The following is a 21,546-nucleotide window of genomic DNA, read 5'->3' as shown; positions in this document are numbered from 1 at the left end:
TCTTCCACGCCTGATGAAAATTGTTGGTGATCTCTCTACCTATATAATCTGATGCTTCCCTAATTAGCAAAGCCAATTCTATTTTGCATTTTAGTTAAAGGCATTTAAAACCTCTGGCATTGAGAGATTAGCTGTAACTCTCCTGTTTTTAACAGACAGAATATGTTGAATATATTTATTGACCTTGTGTTCCTCAATTTCTCCATCTAAATTTCTAAAAAAATGTATTTTCAAATTATTTTTGGAACTTAACAATAGAACTTGGGCATTTTGGCCTCTCCAACCTGCATCAGTACTAGTATACTTTTTTATTGTCAGTTGGTTAGTCTTGGATACACAGGGTGGAAGTACCCAGGTGAGCAAAAATTCAAATATTACAAATAACTTTATTAAATATAATTATTACAAATAACTGAATTTGTATGGCACTGGTTCAATATTCTTTTACATCTGAATTGTCTTTAGCTACTTAGTCCCAACAGTTTTGCCTACCTAGTTACAATGTTTTCAGTTATAACTTGCTAAGAGTTAGATTCATTTTTGCAGATGAGTCTGAGCTTAAAGGGGGATTCATACTGGGGGCATTACAATGTTATGAAAAGAATTCCTTGCAAAAGAATCCATTTGTTCTTGCCGATTCTTGAATAAGAAAACCCCACCTAACTACTGTGCTTTACAAGCCTCTTAGGTATAAATACTGCTGAAGTTAATAATACTTTACTGTGGGCCGAAAAGTTGTTTCCATTGGGATTTAAGTGATCTGAATTGCATCCTTACTTACTAGTCTATGCTATCTTATGCTGAGTGAATTGAGTCAACACTGGGCCTTTTAGCACAATAGCCTCAGTTCATTTTGAAATATTTAGGACACGTTTTCTTGCTCCACTCAAGATTATAAAAGCTATAGACTAGAGCATTAGAAGTACTTGTCTTCGCAGATGGTGCAAGATAGGCTGTGACTGTTTAAGCCTTATTCCTTTCAGCCTAGTGTTAATAACCAACTGTACATTTTGTGCTATCAGTTAAATATCTCATTCTAAAAGGCAGCGAGCAATCTTCATATTGGGTACTCTCCATTTGCACATACAATTCTGTTCAGAGATACTGCACATTCTAGTGATTTGTCAGCAATCACGGCTGAAAATCAAGAGTTACTGTTCGTAAGTGACCCTTTTGTCATACGGAGCTTTTCCCTTTAATGTCCATCTTGATGCTAACTTCAGACTGCTTGTTCAGTTGCTCTTCTGTAAAGGTGATGTAAGAATACACCAGGCTTCCAGCAATACTGCAAGACACAGATTTTTCAGGTGAAAAATACAACTTAAACTCAATTCATATTTTATATTCTACTAAACACTACAGGCAAGTGGAAAATGTTAGCAGCCCAGTTAATAATTAGTAGTCTGCTTCTAAGGTAAGGACAGCAGGTAGTTGAATTAGGTGGCAAGAACATGTTATCAGGTTTGTGGTGGTAAAAGCTGTAAATGTAATGAATTGCTGCCTCTGCTTGGCTTCAGTTGTGTAGTTCTTCACAACAGCTGTGGTTTTCTAAGCTCTTACAACTCCCTGATCCTAGTCAGAAAAAAGTTAGGAGGCTTTCATTCCATATGTATTTATGGCACACAAAGCCTGCTTCTTTGTTCTCAACTGTAAGTGGAATTGTAACTGACTTTCCACACTAGGGGGAAGTATGGTGCTTTTTAAATAGGTATATTCACAATGGTCCATCATACCACTTGAAGCATACCACATATTCAGTGTAACTCTTGTAGTGGATGCTATTATACTGTAAACTCTGTGTTTGAGTACAAAAGCAGCACAGTCATACCTTGGTTTTCAAACAGCTTAGTTCACGAATGTTTTGGCTCCCGAATGCTGCAAACCTGGAAGTGACTGTTGTGGTTTGTGAACTATTTTTGGAAGCCGAACATCTATCTGATGGGGCTTTGTTTTCTGGATGTTTTGGAGGTTGAACGGATTCCGTTCTATTTCCAAGGTACAACTGTATAAGTAAAATGCTTCTACAGTAGGGCTGGGTGATGTCAGGTTTTCAACATCGCGATGTACTAGCAGCTAAATACCATGATCTGCCTATATATCTCAGATATTTCTTCCTCCCCATGTCAGAGGAAGAAGCAGCAGCCAAGATACATTGCCCAGCCCTACGGTGAGCAAGCCCGATGCCTTTCCAGCTGGCGTGCGAACCAGAGGAGCACTGGGCTTCCTTGCACTGCTCAGCTGAGGGGCATGAGGACTCTCACCCTCCAGCTGAGCAAGCCCTGATACTTCTCTGGCTTGCATGCAAGGCATTGGGGCTTGCTCAGCTGAGGGGCAGTCATGTGAACCAGAGGCAGGGGCTCCACTGAGGAGTGTGCCCGCCAATGTAGTTTGTTTCACCCTCTGTGGTGAGAGGCAGAGTATGATGGCTTCACCCGGCAGTATCACAGGTGAGGCCGCCGCCAAGTCCCTCTGCTGCCAACGGCCCGATATTGAAAGCAGCACCGGTAGCAGGGACTCAGGATTGGCATCTGTTTCACCCGTAATATTGCATTCTGCCCCTCATACCAGTCCTGGACAATATATTGATACATCCCCCTGGCCTATTCTATAGCTATGATACTGTAAATACTATACTGCATTGCTTTTCCAGCTCTGCCCCCCGCCATGAGTAATTTAATCATCACACACATAAATGTACCTACACAACTGTTACAGTGACTGTAGGCTTAAGCTTTGATTGGTTCACACACACACATCACTAATGTTCCTAAAGGCATCTATAGCTGTCAAGTATTACTCTTCTGTTTTTCCCCAAAAAGAAGGCAACTGTTTACCTAGTCTTTGACCATAGTTAATCTCTGTGTAGGCAAAATGTACTGGGAAACATATACTCGGGAAGGAGTAAATTTAGCATTAGTACAGAAGTCAAGTAACCAGTGAGACAGTTGTCAGTGGAGCAGTCAAATGCTCCAGGCAGCCAAAACTTTTCCTGTGGGAAGTGACAGCTTCCTTTATCATTTGTTAGTGAATTAACCCAGAAGGAGCCAAAGGTAGGGGAATGAACATACATACACACTCGTTATGAATCAAGGTGTGCTTATCCTACCCTAATGTGTGTATTAAGAAATGGTCTCTAATTCTATGAGATTCAGTTTCATTTTTTCCTCTAAACTGCAGTTCCAAAAATCCTTATTTTTATTTCAAGACATTTTCAGTACAAAACTATATGCTTTTCTATACAGAAGTCATACTGATTTCAATGGTGCTTAGTTCCAGGTACAGTGGTACCCCCCAAGACGAACGCCTCGGAAGACGAAAAACTTGCTAGACGAAGGAGTTTTTCGTTTTCTTAGCCGCTTCGCAAGATGCATTTCCCTATGGGCTTGCTTCGCAAAACGAAGCTTGCCCTGCAAGCTCCGGGGATAGCGGGGAAGCGCAGCGCGTCTTCCCTGCTGTCCCCGGACCCCTTTTGAACCAAGGGGCGGCAACGGGGAGAAGCGATCTTCTCCCCTCCGCCCCTTGCTTCAAAAGAGGGGACAGAGGGGAAGGCGTGTGGCGCTTCCCCTCTGTCCCCGGACGGTCTCCATGAACGCATTGATTGATTTTCAATGCATTCCTATGGGAAACCGTGCTTCGCAAGACAAAAAACTCGCAAGAAGAAAAAACTTGCGGAACGAATTAATTTCGTCTTGCGAGGCACCACTGTATGTGGATATGAGATTACAACATATGCTGTATAACTGCCACTTATGAGCTCCCCAACAGTCTTGCACTTACCTGATATTTAGCCCTACAAAGTTTGTCCATGTGAAAATATAATCGCCTCCGAAGAACATTCCTATGTAGGTTATTAAAATATTCTGGGAAGGAAACAAAGAGGTTCAGACAGTTTTCTGTTGCTTTTTCAACATTTGTGAGATGCTAACATGGGGAAAATGTTACAGACAGGTCTTAAGCCTTGCACTGAAAGAGCTAGCAGAATATTCTACTGAAAGTAAATAGGGGCTCTACAAAAAGGTGGCACAAACTGCAAATGACAGTGTTTGTATTCACACTTCATCTTCCCATAAACACCATTCTCTCTTGCATAGCCCAAACCTTCCAAGTCAGAGCACCGGCTCTTCTACATATCAGATTTGAGGCAAAAAAACATTTTCAAAGCTATCATTTACCCTTCCTTCCCTATGATGCACCAAGACCAGTGTGGCATAACAGATCCCAAACAACTAACATGGAGTATTAGAAATTATTTGTGTAGATGTGTAAGTCTGAAGAGCTTACCTTAATACAACCAACTATTGTAGTTGTAAGGGCAGAATTATACTGAGTACAAAGTACTGTGGAATACATCAAAATAAACCTACAGAGAAGAAAAATTTAAAAAACATGTAAAATAGTACCAGGCTGGGCAGAAAGTAGTAATACTGAACAATTTCTGGTGCCTTCTGGTTTCTGAGATTCTGGCAAAGAATGTTCAACTACAAATACCTAGATTGGCGAATGAGTTAAGTGCAACATACCCTCAAGCCCTCATATGCCTGGAGTCCACATGTACAGCATAGTAGCAGCATTCAGACTCTCAGCCCAGAGGGATATGCATAGTCTGCATATTTCTTTTCAGCTGGTGTGGCTAGCCTGCTGTTACTGACCGAAAGCAGCTATGCATAGTTGTATGAATACAGTGTCTCTTAGGAGAAAAAAAGGCAAGTATCCTTACCCCATTACACATGACAGTGTAAACTGTATAAGGAAAAGTTTGTCTGACCAGCCTTTGTATTCCATTGCCTAGAAGCAAAACAAAGACAGTATCTTAGCAGAAAAGCTAAAATTGCAGAAGTGCTGAACCAACACTGGTTTCCGGTTTGCTGCAGGACGGAACATGGCACGAGCTCAGAAGGGCTCAATCGCTAACGGGCTTTGAGGCGGGAGACGCGAAGGCTACATGTCCCCCCAACCCCCCAAGAGGGAGTCTTAGGGTCAGCATAGAAGCAGCAGCATCAAAGAGGAGTTTCCTGGTCTCTTTTGTAAGGAGCGGGGGGGGGCAGTCCTGACGCAAGAGAATAGCAGCCCGTGACAAGCAGTCTCAAGCAGGTTCTGAGAAGCAGTAAATCTCCGTATCCCCATAATTTAATAGAGCGGAAAAGGGAACCTTACAAAATAAACTTACAAATGAACAAATAAATCTGGCATAAAGAAAGGGGGTAAAAAGGGATATTGGGGCAATAGAAAATGGGGTAGTACAATATTTTCACATACACTTTACCAACACATGTCCATTTTTGTGTACGTGCCCAATCCCATATCTATGCAAAAGACCTCATCAGGCAGCATTCACAAATCGTATCCTCAGTTATGTAATGTCTTTAAAATGACACATGAAATTACTCAAATGAGCCAATCTGCAAGTATTCCAAATGACTGTCATATTAAATGGGGAACCTATATCAACAGTCTCATCTTTGGCCTAGCTTTTTAAAGCACTCTACGTCTGTCCTTAGCATCTCCACTGAAGAAATGTAATGTGTATCAAAGGGATCATGAGCTAGGCAGCAGGTTGTGGGGCTCTTGTGTACTTGGGGTTAGGGATTGGGGGTTTTCTGTGTGTGTTTGTGGTAATGCTCAAGTATGCCCAGTGTATGTGTACTTGAGCGTTGGAGGAAGACGTATACAGTGGTACCTCTGGTTACGAACTTTATTCGTTCCAGAGGTCCATTCTAACCTGAGGTACCACGTTAGCCTCCCACTGCCGCTGCGCCACCAGCGCGCAATTTCTGTTCTCATCTTGAGGTAAAGTTCTTAACCCGAGGTACCACTTCTGGGATAGCGGAGTCTATAACCCGAAGTGTTTGTAACCTGAGGTACCACTGTATGTGGCTGCAGTTTGGGGTGGGCACCTTGTATATTCTACTAATACTAGAATACACTCCCTGTAAGCAGAAGCAAATGATGTGAAAATACAATGTTGAAGCCTGAACACTGCAAAACAGTTATCATTTCTGCAGCATACACCTTAACTATGCCTCCCACTTAGAAGATTATATTAAAGAAGTAACATAATGAACATTTCAGAAGAAAAATGTGCAAAGAAATTAAATACTGGTTTTGACACTAATCAGCTGCTTTAAAAATGAGGAAAAATTGCTGTTGAATCTAGACTAGAAACATTTGACACACAGACATATAAGCCTACCAGTTTATCATTTGGCTACAAAGAGGAAGTTGCAAAATGCACCAGCTCAAACCCAGCACTACCTTCAGATTTCCAAAGACAACCTGCAATGTACCGCACAAACTGTACCCATGCTTAAACTAAATGCAGCAACACTCAACTGCTGGAATTTAGAAATCTACAGCAAAGCTTAGTGCTAGAAGCAGGTCAGATCACTCCATTAATTTCCCATCTCAGAACTGACATATTCTTCTTGGCCTTTTTGGCATCAAAAGAGACATTTGTAAGTATACAATTATCTATAATAATGTATATGAAAGCTTACAAAGACAGTGATCATTACGAATAATATTACTGGCAGCATCACAAGTGCACAGCCAAATGACTACCAAGTAGCGTCTGAACAATCCAGCAATAGCTAAAATCCTGGGTAAGTTCTACATCACTTTGTGGTCTATGTACACACAAATATTTGGCACCCACAGAGGTCCCCTGTCAATAAAGGCTTGGTTGTGTCCCCAAGGTAATACTTTTTTAAATATAAAACTGTTTTCAGTCATCAGCTATTTGATATATCTTAGAGAATTAGCATCAAGAACAGCAAAAAGTATTAACAGCAAGAGACAACAGCCCTAAAGTATATCTCAAAAGGTCCAACTAAAATGTGTAGTAAAATCAATTAAAGGGTATCCTTGTGGCACCCTCTCCCAACATTTTCAGAGCTTGCTAAAATCAGAGGAGAAAAGCAACAGCAGGAATGAGAGACAACCTTGCTTGACCCATAACCACATATGAGAGAAGCAATTCTTTGTAGGAAAACAGCCAGCAATAATTCTGTAGAACCTCTCCCTTTTGACATGGCTTGCTTGCTTTCTTATATGCACAGTCTTTGGCTGTAGCATCCAAACCAAGGCACAGGGTCTTTATATGAAATAGCTATGTGTTATGATCAAGCAACAGAACTTATTGCTGGGTTCTGCTGGTGTAAACAGTAAGTGTCATAGATGTACTTTTCCAGTGCTTTAATAGCTGGATGATAAATTTATCCACAAGTGCTCTATGGTTGGAACTAGACAGATTTTAAAGGAACTAAACTGCCAAGTGTTGGCGCAAATTCTAATTCTCTTGGCTCGTATTTAACTTTATCAAGTTTATCAACTTGGATTAAGAGGGGATGGTGCCGTGTGTAAAAAGCGGAGCCACGGTCTTAGAAATATGTATCTACGACAAAGCCAATGATTTCCCAGCTCTGTGAAGTTGAGCTTCCTGGATGTTTAACAGAGCAGACTTTGTTCACCTTAACTGCCAAGAGCTTGCCAGGGGAGAAGAAAGTTTATCCAAAAATTAGTAGCTTAAGATAGTTACACATACTGTGAATGCAAACTGCAGAGTCTAGAACAGTGCTGGTATTCTCCTCCTCACTTAATTGGTGCAGGTATTTCTAAATGAATACTTTTCCCCCCTCCCAGAAATATATAAACACTGAGATGCTATTTTCTATCTCAAGGGGAGGTTCTTAAAATGCAATGTGAGAAGGATTCCAGGAGAGAGGGAGACAGGCAAAGACCACATTGGAGCCTGCTCCAGCTGCACTCCCCTTCCCACTGTCACAGGGGATCTATCATCAACTGTCCAGAGGAAACAATTCCAGGTGAGAGGGATGCAGGTAAACAGGGCATCGGGGCACGCTCCAGCTGGACTGTTTCCTTCCCATCAACTCTCCAGTGGGAAGGATCCTGGTGGCAGTATGTGTCTTTTGATATTGTTGTGCTTTCTCTCCCCCCCCCCCAAAAAAAAATATATAGCAGCTTAGTGGGCCTTTTTTTGTAAGCCACCCTGGAAGGATTTGAAATATAATTGTAATTATTCAGTCCACTCTTTAGCTGTGACCAATGCAAGTGTTTAGTATCAAATACTGTATCCATGGTTGTTTATAGCAGGGTATGGGGAAACTGTGGCCTACTGGATATTGGTGAACTAATGGTTCCTATCAGAAACTTTATGGATATTAGTTAATCAAGCATACATCTTGTCAAGCTAAGTCAAGAAGTCTCTCCAAAAAGGCACCTGTGGATCTGGAAGTTCAACACCTTCCACCCCCCTGTTAACACATGGAAGAAATATGGGAACCAGTTCTCTACAAATTACCTTCTTTCCCAAAACCCTGTAGTTCTCTTGATGATAGACTTGTTCATATTTCAGCTACATATATCCTGATATATGACACAACATAGGTGTTCTGGGTTTACTCCAATTTTTCCCTCACAGTGATGTGAAGAATTCCTTGGAGGCATGCTGTGACATATTTGCTACAAATTTAAAGAAGTAACTAGGTCATTAGTAACACAGTATTGTGCCCAAAGCACAGTTTAGTCATCATTTTGTTGGTGAAGTTTCAGCTCTGGCAACCTGAGGATGTGGGCAGAGCATCTCACGTGTCTGCTTATCACTTAGGTTGGCTGCCTGGGTCCCAAGGCAATAAATGCCTTCTTGGGAGAGGAAATGGCCCTGTCTGCCCTGAAAATGGCAATTAAAAGGCCACTCCTAAAGAAGGCCTCTCTAGACAACAAGGATTGTAGTAATTATTGGCCAAGAATGAACATTCACTTCTCAAGCAAGTTGCTGGAGAGGGTGACTCCTGGGTAGCTGCAGGCATTTTTGGATGAAACTCTTCAGATCCATTCCATGCTGGCTTCAGGCACAGAAACTGCCTTGGTGGAGTAACCTATGCCAGGAGGACAAGGAAGAGCTCCACAGATGCTGCAATCGACTGCAGCATGGACCTTGCAGAGCACTGGCTGCGCAGCCACAGTATCCGCAAATACTGTTGCCCCAACTGCTCACACACATTACAAAAGTTGTGTAAATGCTAGGCACTGCCACTGCAATTCCTGCATCGACTCTTAACATTGCTATGGATTATTTAGTGGTCGCTGCTAAGGAAAATGGCAATGGCAGATAACTTAGCAGAACCATAGTATTGGCTTCCCAGGGACAATTCACATACTAGTATCATCCCACTGAAACCAATGCCAATATAAGTGGGCCCTTCTCAATTGCTTCCTCAGTCTCAGAGTTTTATAGGTACGGTAAGTTTCCCTTCCACATATACCTTTGAAATTGTGCACTTTTTTACTTACAGTCATGACAAATGCCAAGATTTTTAAAATTGTTCTGAATTAAAACTAAACGATAACATAGTTAGACATCCTAGTACACAACACCATAAACTGCATTTTTTTTAAAAAGCCCACAAAACTGTATTTCACAATTACTGACATATGGACACAAGCAATATAGTTTTCAATTAGAGCTGCCATTCTGGAATAAAAACCGAAGGCTTACCTTTTGCGCATCTCCTGTAAAATAGGCAATGGCCAAGGTGGGGAGAATCATAAACAGTGCATTGTAATATAGAAGGCCGTATTTTCCCAGCTCCTGGAAATGGAAAAAACAGTTATGTACTTATTTTGGCTGAATGATAAATCCGTACACAGAGAAGTTCACAAAACAAGACCTCATCCGTCATCTCCTACAAGCATTATAAATGTAGCATCCTGTCTGAGTCCTTGAGACACAAATCAGCTTCATGTTTCCCCATGGTGCAAATCAGCACTGATACAAATAATATAGCTGGCAAAACTTGTTTTCTGTTTCTTAAAGATAACATCTACTTTAAATCAAAAGTATATGAAATGATTTTTAAAAAACACCCAAATAGCTATTAAAGCATATATACTTTACTGTTTACCTATCAATGGATATAAAAGAGAGACCATAAGCACAAATAAATTTTTTACACACACCCTCCGCCCCCAAAAAATCATTGGCCTGGTACAGCGACAATACTTAAACTCTGCGAAACATAGTAAGTTGGCAGCCTGCCTTGGGAATGTATATTGTTATTCACGAAGCGCCTCCTCTCTAGAGCAAGTTGCCACCCACCCTTTAAATACAGAGCTTGAAACTACTGGGGTTATTAAGGTCTTAACCACAGATAGCACTGATGCAAACACTCTGCTTCATTGTGATTTAGGGTGAAGGAACAAACATTCCCAAGTCTGGCTCTTGATTTACAAACTGTAGATAAGAGGGAGCCAAGGCTGGCTTCTTGGTCAACTAGCCAAAGTTAAAAGGAAGGCAGTATTATATCTGTACTGATCCACAGACTTTTCCTTTTAACTAGTACATAATGTAGCTAACCTAATAACTTTATCCTAAACATATGTGTTACTGGCAGGCTGTCGTAACATTAATAAACAATTGCATTTTTCATTACTGCACTGGTCTAACTGTTTATATTTTCCATCCTGGTTCTCATCTATTGGCACAGTAAGTTTCATGACATAATCATAAAATAAATACTTTTATCTCAGTACAAGCGAAGCAGATTACATGCATTAACTTCAAGCCCCTTTGGCAGTCTGATCATTTAATATTGGTGTGAAATAGTTTCATGCCCCAAGTGGTCATGGTGTCATAGAACACAATGTTAGAATGATTCTAGTTTTATGAATATGATACAAATAAAACAAACCCCGACCACCAGCAGAAATTAAATGCCCTATTTGAATGGGCTTTGGTCCAATACAGTATGTTTCTTATGGGCTTAATTCTGGCCTATGTTTACTTGTGCGCGCTATCCTAAACACTTGCAAATTGTTAGAATAATATGTACATGGTGTTACAGATGTTTGTGCAGCAGCAGAGCAAAATGAAAAATAATAATATACAGGACAGGACAGCCACATTGTTGAAAAATGAGTATTTCCCCCCAGAAAGCAGTAATTCATTCATCCTTTACTGATCAATAAAGTGGAAAGCTGTTTTAAAATGAAGTAGCAAGATGAACCTACCTTGGAATCTAGTTTCTGTTTTACATATGCACCGTTGGCAGCTGTCAAGACATCATTAATCAAGATAAACACATAGCCTTCCAGATCAAATGCCAGATCAGAACTAGGGGCAGAGAAGGTAATATTTAAAGTCAAAGAGAAAACATAATCATGATAATTACTGAACAACTGCAATCTGCAAGCAGAGCAGGATTCTGTACAAGGATCACATTTGCAGATTAGATCCCACAAGAGGATGCTGCACAAGGGAAGACCCCACTGCATCCAGTATATGCATGATCAGTCCTGCCATTTATGGTGGCACTGATCCACCCATCTACAGGTGTGCTCTATGGGGAGCTGGCTTCAGGCACCAGTCCTGTTGGCAGACCAACTCTTTGTTACAAAGATGTCTGCAACACGACTCCGCAGTGTAGGAATCCCTTGTAGATGCCTGCAGTGCCTGGAGACAGACAGGTTTTGACCAGGAGGAATGACTGCTGGGAGGAGTGCAGAGAGAAGGAACGCCATGGTGCATCTGCAGCAACACAGCCAGACACCTTCATCTTCTCCAGCTGCAACAAAACAGGTCTCTCCCGTATTGGTCTCCTGAGTGCAAAACCTTAGGGGCCACTTTAGACACTTCCAGGCATTTCTAGCTCTGCTTCAGAACTGCCTGCCAGGGAAGCCTTCATATTCGACAAAAACTTCAAATTATTCTAGTCCATTAATTTATACTTCAGGCAATCGTATATTGCCTTAGCTCTTTCCTTCCAGGGCTTCAACTGAATTTCTATTCAACTTTCCAACAGCTAACCAGAATATTTTAAGAATCTAGTTGAGGAACAAGCTCATAAAACACTGAACAATATTCAAGCTCCTTTTAATAATGGTATACCGTACCTTGCGGCTACAAATGCACCAATTATCATTGCAAATACTGTCATCTGAATTCTCCAAGAAAATTTCTTCCTAAGAAGATAAAAATGGGAGAGCTTTCTCATTATTGCAGCTGGCGTTCTTGCAGCGTTCTTAAAACTGTGGTCCACCATAACCTTTCAAGAGATCATGATGGAAACATTGAAGGAAAATGCTAAAAAGCCAGGGTTTTCTGTTTACGTCAAACCCAATCGACGTCTGTATTTGTGTATGCAGCTGGGCGGAGGGAGGCCCAAACACATGTACCTAAGACTTTCATTTATCTCTCCTCCTCCCTCTCCAGTTTACAGCTGTCCTTAAGTATTCTCCTATGCAATTATTGTCACATAAGAAATTAGTGACCTGCAAACAACAATAAAAAACAGTGGTCTACGATACAACGAAATTTAAGAATTCCTAGGGTTTCAAAGCATGAGAGAAAACACTAAGCCAACAGCAAAAATCATGGTTGGCTGTCAGAGGTTGTAGAGCTAAAGCAAGAACTTGCTTTAGTGGCCAATGGAGTGCCAAGGAAAGAACAGGCCCCATTGGGCCCAGCCCCATGAGGCTCCAGAGTGAAACTGCTGCTGCTGCTGCTGCTGCGACCAAGGGAGCTGAAGTGGTTTCACCCTCGCGCCTTGCGGGGCCGGGCCAATAGAATTTCATCCTCCCTCCACTTTTCAACATTGCGATCTATCACTAAACCACAATGTTTGGCTGGCGACACACTGCAATGTTGGGAAGCTGATTATTGCCCAGCCCTATCCTGCACCCATCCTGCCATTTTCCAAAGGAGAAGAGGGTTTTCTTGTAATGTTGAAGTTTGGCACAAAGCTCAGCATGCTCTTAGAAATTTCTTTCTCCCAAGTTCCCCTGTATGCAAAATGGACTTGAGAATGGAGTCACTGGTACACATTAAGAAGTCTGGCCTAAGCTTGTAGACCCATGGCACTTGAAAGTATTCTTTTAATTAATTTTTCATATGAAAATTTAGCAAAGAAAAGCAAGGAAGAAATATATGAACACCAAGAGTAACAAAACAAAAAACTCACTATCAGTTCATGTTACAGATACAGTAACTATCAGTACCTGTTTCTTTAGTTAAATAAATAAATTATTATAACCCGCCCCCTCCGATGACCAAATAGTCATCTAAACAATATTTATGTTTATATGAAATATATTCAAATGTAGCCAGGGCAGTGAGGTCTTCAAAACAGTGGAAAACAGACATTGGTCCTTCAGGGCTCCAAGTATGTCTCTTAGCAACCATAAGGGCTCACAAAATCCACTTTTGTTTTCCTGCTGTTAATCCTCATACTACAGGAGTATAATTGAAAAATACATAAGCATCTGGCAGTATGAAGGATTTCACCAATGCAAAACTGATGCAGATAACAACTTCAGACCAAAAAGAAGACATCGCTGGACAAAGCCCACATCATATGTGGGATTCTCAGCATTGTATCTCCAGTACTAGAGATTGATCAGTGCCTTCCTATACAAATGTGGAGTCCCATGTGCTTGAAATATTTCCTTTGTTCAACCCTAAGAACTACAAAGGGTGCTTGACCTTGTCCAGGCTGCATGCCTGCATAACCCAAGGGAAATATAATGGCACTGCCATTGGCTGTATCCACCCATATGACACAAAACACATGAAACAACACAGTACTGTACCATCTCACAACTCACTTGAGTAGAATGCCTTCTGCAAACATTGTAAACAGAATGGAAAACCGTCTCAGGACTGTAAACATTGGCAGGCTGTAAGAGAAACAATGTTTATGGACAGAGCTAGCTATATAGATACTCCTTATGTTTATACAGAGACATTTTAAATTTACTCCGGATAAATTTCAACATCAAAGCACATGGTGTGGTGAATGAGAACAGATGTCCCTGGGGGAAAGTCACAGGTGATTTATTTTATTTTATTTTTTAAAAAGACGGTCTCCAACGTTTGTCAGAAGCGGGGGAAACAGGCTAGAAAATGCAATTCTTGAAAATTTAACAGTTTTGTTTTACACCCAAGTGCAGCCCAACTGTATTAGCTATTTTGAAGTTTGGAAACTGTGCGCAGAAAAGCTATTTATAAGTGCACACTCTCTCTTCCAACTCATGCCCTTAAAATGAGTTGGAATCTCAAGTTACAAGACCCTACATTTAAGGTTATATTTAACCACCAGTCCAGGCTGGTTACCAAAGCAAGTACCTGCCCACATCTGCACTAGGATGCAGAGAGAAATCATTTGTTGAAAGGCTATTATACAATAATGTCTTATTCAACAGCTTCATAAGATCTACAAACAAATTATATGGCATGGAAATGCAAATTCCATTACCCCAACGTTACTACCTAACAGTAAATTTTATATACACAAATTGTTTTCATCTCTATATACTTTGGTATACAGTCTTAACTGTACACGTCTTGCCTAGCCAGGAAAACAGGTAGCAGACAAGTGGTGGAGAGCAAAAAGGAGATGCCTGACGTTGCATGTGCTTAATTTGGAGACAGGTCCTGTGGTGCGCCCTGTGGATCTACACTCAAGTGCATAGACCTGTATCTAAGAGCATGCTGTGTTTAAAATCTGCATGGCAGCATCAGGAAAGGTCACCTGCAGCTTTCCAGTCTGTTGTGTTCAAATGACACAGCTCTCTCTCTCCCTCTCTCCATTCCAATTGAATCCAGGGAAGTTCATGGAGGTTCTGAACCATTGTCGGGAAGCTCAAGTAAGAGTGAGCAAATGGAAGCTTAATCCAGACACGACAAAAACATTCATGGTTAGCAGAACCACTGATATGGAAATGGGGATTCAATCTATTCTGAATGGGACAACACTGCCCTTGAAGAAGGGTTCACAGGCTTGGAAGTGCTCCTGGACAAAGCCTTGCTCCAGGATGTAGCTATGGCCAGGAGTACCTTTGGTCCAGCTGGATCTAGCATGCACTAAAGTTTCTGTAGCACACTCTACTTGGATAGTGGCCTGGTTCACATGTCTTGCTCAGCCAAACTATGACTTAGTGAGACATGCAAACCAGGCGTTTGTCTGGAAGGTTCAGAGGGACTTAAAAGCAGCTGCAAGGCTTTGGGTTGAAGCCAATCACCAGAAGCATAAAACTCCTTTGTTATAGACTGCTAGTCTATTTCTGGACTAGTTTTCACTTTTAAATCCCTAAAGGGTTTGGAACCAGAGTATCTGAGGAATTGCTTCCTTTTAAATTTGATCAGTATTATCTGAGGTTTCACCATATTTTATGTTTATTGGTCTGAAATACTTCGTTTTTAAAATTATTTATAGAATATGAGCCAGCTTGAAGACAAGAGACAGGCTGAAAATATTTTAATAAACAAGAGTCCTAAATGGCTGCCAATAAGTTTCCAGGCCCAATTCAAAATGCTGGTTTTGACCAATAAAGCCCTAAATGGCTCAGGACCGCAATACCTCATGAACTCCCTTTCCATATGAACCGACCCAGACCCTGCAATCATCAACTGAGGCGTTTCTTCACATGCCTCCTCCATGGCAGGTTGTGTTTGGCAACGTGAGAACAGGCCTTTTCTGCGGTGGCTCCCCATTTGTGGGAGGTTCTCCCCGGGGAGGTTCATTATACACCTTTAGGCACCACGCAAAAACATTCCTCTTCAACCAGGCTTTGGGCTGATTCACTTCCTATACACTTTTAAATATGTTTGTGGAGGGAGAGGGAGTTATTGGTGTGTATTTTAAAAAATAATAATGTATTTTGGGTTTTACTCTTGTATTTTTATGTTGTAAATAGCCTTGAGATCTACGGATGAAGGGTGGTATTTTTATTATTATAAAATTATTATAGATAGGGAGGGTAGTAGGCCTTGGCATTTGATATTCCACAGCTCTTGACAGATTTATGCAGTAACAAGAAACTTATCTCAATGTTTTCAATGTTGCTTTTTAAAATACTGAATCAACAGGGCTCTATTGAAAAGCATCTTAAGGCTATAATTCTATACCCACTCACCTGGGAATTAGCCTCATTAAACGCAACAGAACTCACCTGAGTAACTAAGGATGTGCTGGAAGAGAGCAGAAAACTAGCTGAAGCTCCACCCCACCCCTTTTGGGTAATCTGGGGTTTTTTATGATTTACAGAGAATCAGAAAGAGCTGGTTAAATGACTTGGTGATTACTTATTATGTCCTTGTAAATTATTTATTACCAAATATGCATAGCTGAATTATGTTATATATTAATGCCAATTGTTTTGTTATCTATAACTGCGACAAGACACCAGATATGAGAATTATGGTATACTGAAAACATATAAATAAATTATAAACAAATGTTCTACACAATTTTCATTCACTAAATTTGAAGTAATCAAAAAGCCCGTTCAAATTTAAGTACAGACCAACCAGAATTCAGATTACATTTTAATAAAAGCTCAATAATTTCTTAAAATAAAAGCTTAATAAAATCGTGTCTTATTATTCATACTTCAATTTCTTTGTGCTGAACAGTCCTGTGATTTGGTTCCCGAAATACAGGAGAGGTAGTGGAAAAGTCTAGAAAGTTGTAAGAGGGATAAAATAATATTTAATAAACAGGTCAAGTCAGTTGGCTGTGTAACCTTTCAAAACATTTGAACAGTTTTGTTGTTGTTGCTGTTTTTTGTTTTGTTTTTTGCAACAGGAACAGTTTTCACCAGCAGGCACACAACATAGCAAGCCTTAGGAAATGCACAATCATGCTTCAACTGTAGCATAAAAGCTTTTGCATTTATGGTTTCACATTCTGACTTACAACACCAGCAACACACATCCTTCCTTTTTCTCAAGACTGGGTAGAATTCTGGAAACACAAACATAACATCTTCTGTCAAATCAGACATTCAGTCTTCCAAGTTACACCAAGAGAGTGGGCATGGGAAGAGAAACAAGTGTATGCAGATGTATAAAGACAGCTAATGCTATGTTAAATAGGTCATTGATCCATACATGTACAGCAGCGGCACACCAGGAATTCATGGTAAACTAGACTTGTATAAACTGACGTTCTTTTAAGCATGATGCTCCACATGGCGATGTTTCTTTTACACGCCCAATCATGCTTAAATACAACCTCAGAAAGCGTAATTGGGGGGACCTTCAGAAATAATATAAACATGGACATATATTCCGCAGGCAATTACTCTAAGAGGCAAGTCCCTTTGATTTAAATGACTCCCTTCTAAATAAGCGGATACAAGTCTGGTGGGTGTAACTTTGGCCCTTGCTTGTCCAGTGTTAGTGGATATTTTTTTCAGCTTGTGCAGCTCATGGACCTGGACAGGATCCTTGGAATGTGTGCCAGATCCTTGCTCTTCCTGGTTCATTGAAAAGGCCAGCGAGGGACTGGCTTAGAAGATGAAGGGAGTGGTCAATGCCTGTTTTATAGTGGCTTCATTCCTTCTGGACTGGAGGAGGAACAAGCTGAAACTTAATCCAGACAAGGCAGAGGGGCTCTTGGGGGCAGTCGGAAGGCACAACAGAGAGTAGGGATTCAGCCTGTGCTGGATGGGGTAACACTCCCCCTGAAGACACAGCTTCATAGTCTGGGTGTGCTTCTGGACCCAGCCCTGAGCACGGATGCCCACGTCACTGTGACTGCAAATTTTGCACCTGCACAATTAAAGCTATCACGTTAGCGGCACCCGTTCCTTGAGATGTCTGATTTGGCTACAGTGACGCACGATGTGGGGCTGCCTTTGAAAAACCCTCTGAAATTTCAACTGGCTCCAGGAGCTGCAACCAGATTCTTGACCAGGGGCGGGTTATAAGGACCATACGGCTCCCTTGCCACAACAGCCACTACCGGGTTCTTTCTAGGCACAAGGCAAATTGGTGGTTATGACCTATGAAGCCCTACACGGCTTACGTCCAGGCTTTTTGAAAGACAGTTTTCCCTCATACAAACCTGCCTGGGTTCTGAAGGAACTGCTTCTCTCAGTTCTGCGACTCTCACAGGTAGCGGGAGAGAGCCTTCTCAGTGGCTGCTCCCAGATTTTGGAACTCCCTCCCTAGAGAAGCTACATTGGCTCCTTCCTTGTTGTCTTCCCCTCTGCAAGTGTAGGGCTTTTGAGAACTGACTGCTTTTAATGAAAGGGATAGTGCTGTGCTGCTTTGATTGTAATGATTTGTGCATTTTTAATAGATCTTAATTCTATTAATATTTAATTGTTTTTTTTAATTATCTCTCCCCGCCCCACCTATATTTTTAGCTGCTCGTATTTTATCTGTAAGCTGCCTTGAGTCCCCGATAGGCAAAAAGGTGGGAAATAAATAAATAGCTTGCATAGGATTGTACCATGTGGCATTCTTAACTGGGAATAAAACCCTTCAACTCTAGCAGAACATACCTATGAAGGCCAAATCAAACATTATATTAAATGCATGATGGGAAGGTAGTCTTTGTGATGCACAGGGAATGAGGGTGGCTCCAACAGGGGCCTCTCTCCCACAGCAAACAACAAGCAGCTCCAGGGTCTGTGTGGGTTTTTGAGGACTGCAGCACTACTAGAAAAGGTTCAGCCCTCTCTCCCTGTACACAGCTGCACTGACTCAATTCTCATCAACAAATTTAGCCCTGTTACCTTAACATCACATGAATCAGAAACCATTTCAGCATTTGTGCCAAATCATTTTGTTTGCTTGTTTATCTGACCTCTACAAATTAGCATCTATAATTACATCTATCAGATTATTTCACCCAAAGTAAGATAGCAACTCTGGAAAGTCATACTACAACAAGTCAGTTAGACCCAGTGGAATCTGCCTTCTTTGCTGCAGATTCACAGCTGCCCATAATAAATGAATCCTATGCAAAAGGAAAATAAAAATGCATTGCAATGACCTAACAGCACTTTTAAAACAGTTTTCTAATTTGTCATGAGCAGCAAGCAGTACTTGTATTGATGCATTTTGATGCCTTCCTTGAAAGTTGTTCTATCTTGCATTCTTTCTACAGAATATACACACACCAGAACAATTTAGACCACTCTTCCCCATTATGGGCATGTACAGCAAGAACTACGCTTCTGCCAGTAGCTTTGTAAATGAGAGAAATATCATACCTTTCGAGGTATATTTCTGTCGAAGTCTGGAAACTTCACCACCCTGAGTGCCTTTCCCACCCAGAGGACAACCACCGTAGCCAACATCTGTGAAAGGAACAAGAGAGATCACTATTTTGCCTCTCCCTCTCCCGGCCCAATTAGAAATTTTCTTATTCAAAATTTCCAACTAACCTGGCCTAGTCCCACACACAGCGAAGAAGGAAATCTGTAACAAACAGCAGACAAATTAAACTAAACAGTGGCAACCTTCAGCGAATCATACATAATGGAAAAAGGCTAGCCTTTGGCAGGAAAAGTTGTTTGTGGCTCACTCTCCTGCCTCAAATATAACGAATATATGGAACGGTAATAACCAAGAACTCAATGTATTTAAAAAATCATTTGCCTCCAGCAACCAACACTCTTGCATGCATAGTCCTAACACGCTGAACTGTATTTGCATAGCAGTTAGATGGCAGCATCAGTCTCTTCTTTTAACGTGTCTGTTCTGGAAGTAAACACACGTATACACAAAGTGTACACAGTAGGAGGGACATTTTTAAAAAAATGCAGAAGGAAATGTTTAACGGCTCCAGTGAACCCTTTAAAACTGGGTGCCACGAAGAAGCAAAGCTGAACCCCAACATTCGCGTTATTGAAAATTATGGGGCTGCACAGTGCAAAGCTCGCTGAGTTCAATGGAGCCAACAGGCTGAACAGGTACAGAATCGCAGCCCTGTGCTCTCTAAGCCAAAGACCCCTTCCGTTTTGGGGGTGGAGGTTTGAGGGCGCCTGGCAACTTCGGACCAAGCCATCGTATCTACACGCGGCCTTCATAGATGTATCTTTGGGGGGGGGCGGAGGCGTGCGCTGTGCCCACTGCAAATGCCCGTGCCTGGAAGTTGGGAAGAGCGAGAGGGAGGCACCACCACCACCGCCCCGCGCTACTGAACATGGAGGCTTGTGGAGCGTTCCTCCTCCGAGAGCAACTTGGGAGCTGGCTCTGCAGAAGCAGCAGCAGCAGCCACAAAGCCGAGTCCTCGCGGCCGCCTGCAGCTCAGCGCCCACGCCGGCCTGCTCCACCTCCTTTCTCCGCGCGAGTTAATCTGTAACCCGGCCGGCGCTGCCCCTCTACTTGGCGCCGGCGGCGGCGAACTTTGCCCGCAGCTCCCCCGCTCGCCTCCCTTACCCGTAGCTGGTGAGGACGCTCTTGTTGACCACGACGATGAGGAAGGAGCTGAAGCCGTAGAAGGCAGCCGCCAGCAGCTTGAAGCAGACGGTGAGGCTGGGCGCCGCCGCCATGCCCGGCTCCTCATCTCCGCGAGCTGCTGCTGCTGCTGCTGCTTCTGCGGTGGGGGCTTCTCCCTTCACGCCAGAAGCCTGACGTCTGCGCGCGGCCGCCGACATGGTTGCGAGCTGAACGTCAGACGGGGCGGAGCGGGCGGCCGCGAGGCAGGAGAGGCTGGGCCCAAGGGGGGCTGCCCGACGGCGTGCAGGGAGGGCGCAGCAGGAGGAGGAGGAGCACGCAAAGCCGTGACGCGCCAGGGGCGCAGCGGGGCTCTGTTCCTCACGCAGCAACACGCGAGCCCGGCTTGTTGTTCTTCCGAGCGGCAAGGGGGTCGTTCTCTCCCAGCCCCGAAAGAGTAGGGCTGCGTCCTCCTGCGCGCCTAAGTCGCTCCCCTGCCCGGGAAAGGCCGGCGTCGCTCCAGCCAAGCCACCACGTCGGAACCTGTTCTAAGACACAGAATTCCCCCCGAGCGCGCACAGGGTGCCCTTATTTTTTGCTACTAGCCACAGTGCGGGGCTAACGCCACCACGTGAGAAGCCCAGGTGCGGGCGGCAGGGTAGCAGGGAAACTAGAGTCTCTTGTCTCTCATCACGTGTTGAGAAGGGATCACGTGCAGCGCCGCCAACACGCTTGCTGGCCACGTCCGTCGGGGGTGTCAGAAGAGGCCCTTTGCGCAAACGTACTATGTAGATTCATAGAGCTCCTTCCTGCGCTTCACCTACCTAGCCGCTCTGCATGAGGGGGCAGCCCCCCCATCAAATAAATAAAAATACCAAAATAAAAGACCAATTGTGGCGCAGATAACTCGGTCCTGGGAGCCCCCAAACATGAAGTTTGCCCCCCACCAAAATCCTGGCTATGCCCATACCTCCACCCGCCCACCCCCAATATGATTACGTTATAAAGGATGCAACTATAAGGTACATGGAAGACTAGCTTAGCAGCAGTTAATATAAAAGAGTTCAAAAAGTTGTTTCATTTTACATATAAAGAGCCACAGGCGTTTCCTTAAGTACATAGGTGGTTCATATTATGTGGTTAGCATTAAATGCCGAATTGAAGAGGTATAGCTATTACTTTACCAATTTCCATGACTGCATAGTGGTAATTATTCCCATATGCACTCACTAGAATTACTTTATCTTTATCTTTTTGGAGCTCAGGGACTGCTCCAGATTGGTGGGGGTTGCAACATGTCATTGATGCAATGATAAAACATTAATGTTGGATTTGTACTGAACCATTCACACGTTCCACTT

General features: G+C 42.6%; 1 protein-coding gene across 1 annotated transcript; it reads right to left on the bottom strand.

Annotated features, from left to right (window-relative positions):
• Nucleotides 1-1,072: 1,072 nt before the first annotated feature.
• SLC35D1 (solute carrier family 35 member D1) lies at nucleotides 1,073-20,421 on the bottom strand. The gene is made up of 12 exons (XM_082227616.1): nucleotides 20,189-20,421; nucleotides 19,192-19,225; nucleotides 19,018-19,104; nucleotides 16,404-16,471; nucleotides 13,618-13,689; nucleotides 11,908-11,976; nucleotides 11,026-11,128; nucleotides 9,515-9,607; nucleotides 4,718-4,785; nucleotides 4,282-4,360; nucleotides 3,778-3,860; nucleotides 1,073-1,285 (listed from the first exon to the last, which is right to left on the bottom strand). The coding sequence occupies exons 1-12, from the start codon at nucleotides 20,404-20,406 to the stop codon at nucleotides 1,177-1,179; spliced, it is 1,083 nt and encodes a 360-aa protein (XP_082083742.1). The 5' UTR covers nucleotides 20,407-20,421; the 3' UTR covers nucleotides 1,073-1,176.
• Nucleotides 20,422-21,546: the final 1,125 nt, after the last annotated feature.

This window comes from Podarcis vaucheri, assembly GCF_965113315.1.
Source record: "Podarcis vaucheri genome assembly, chromosome: 6".
NCBI classification, from domain to species: Eukaryota; Metazoa; Chordata; class Lepidosauria; order Squamata; family Lacertidae; genus Podarcis; species Podarcis vaucheri.
This window is presented reverse-complemented; position numbering and strand designations above follow the sequence as displayed.

Excerpts from the sequence above, each read along its gene's own strand:
- SLC35D1 (XM_082227616.1), bottom strand. The coding sequence starts at position 20,406 with ATGTCGGCGGCCGCGCGCAGACGTCAGGCTTCTGGCGTGAAGGGAGAA. Across the intron at positions 13,690-16,403 it reads TTCAGCACAAAGAAATTGAA|CCTGCCAATGTTTACAGTCC; the intron begins GTATGAATAATA and ends TTTCTCTTACAG. Across the intron at positions 11,977-13,617 it reads GCAGAAGGCATTCTACTCAA|GAAGAAATTTTCTTGGAGAA; the intron begins GTGAGTTGTGAG and ends TTATCTTCTTAG.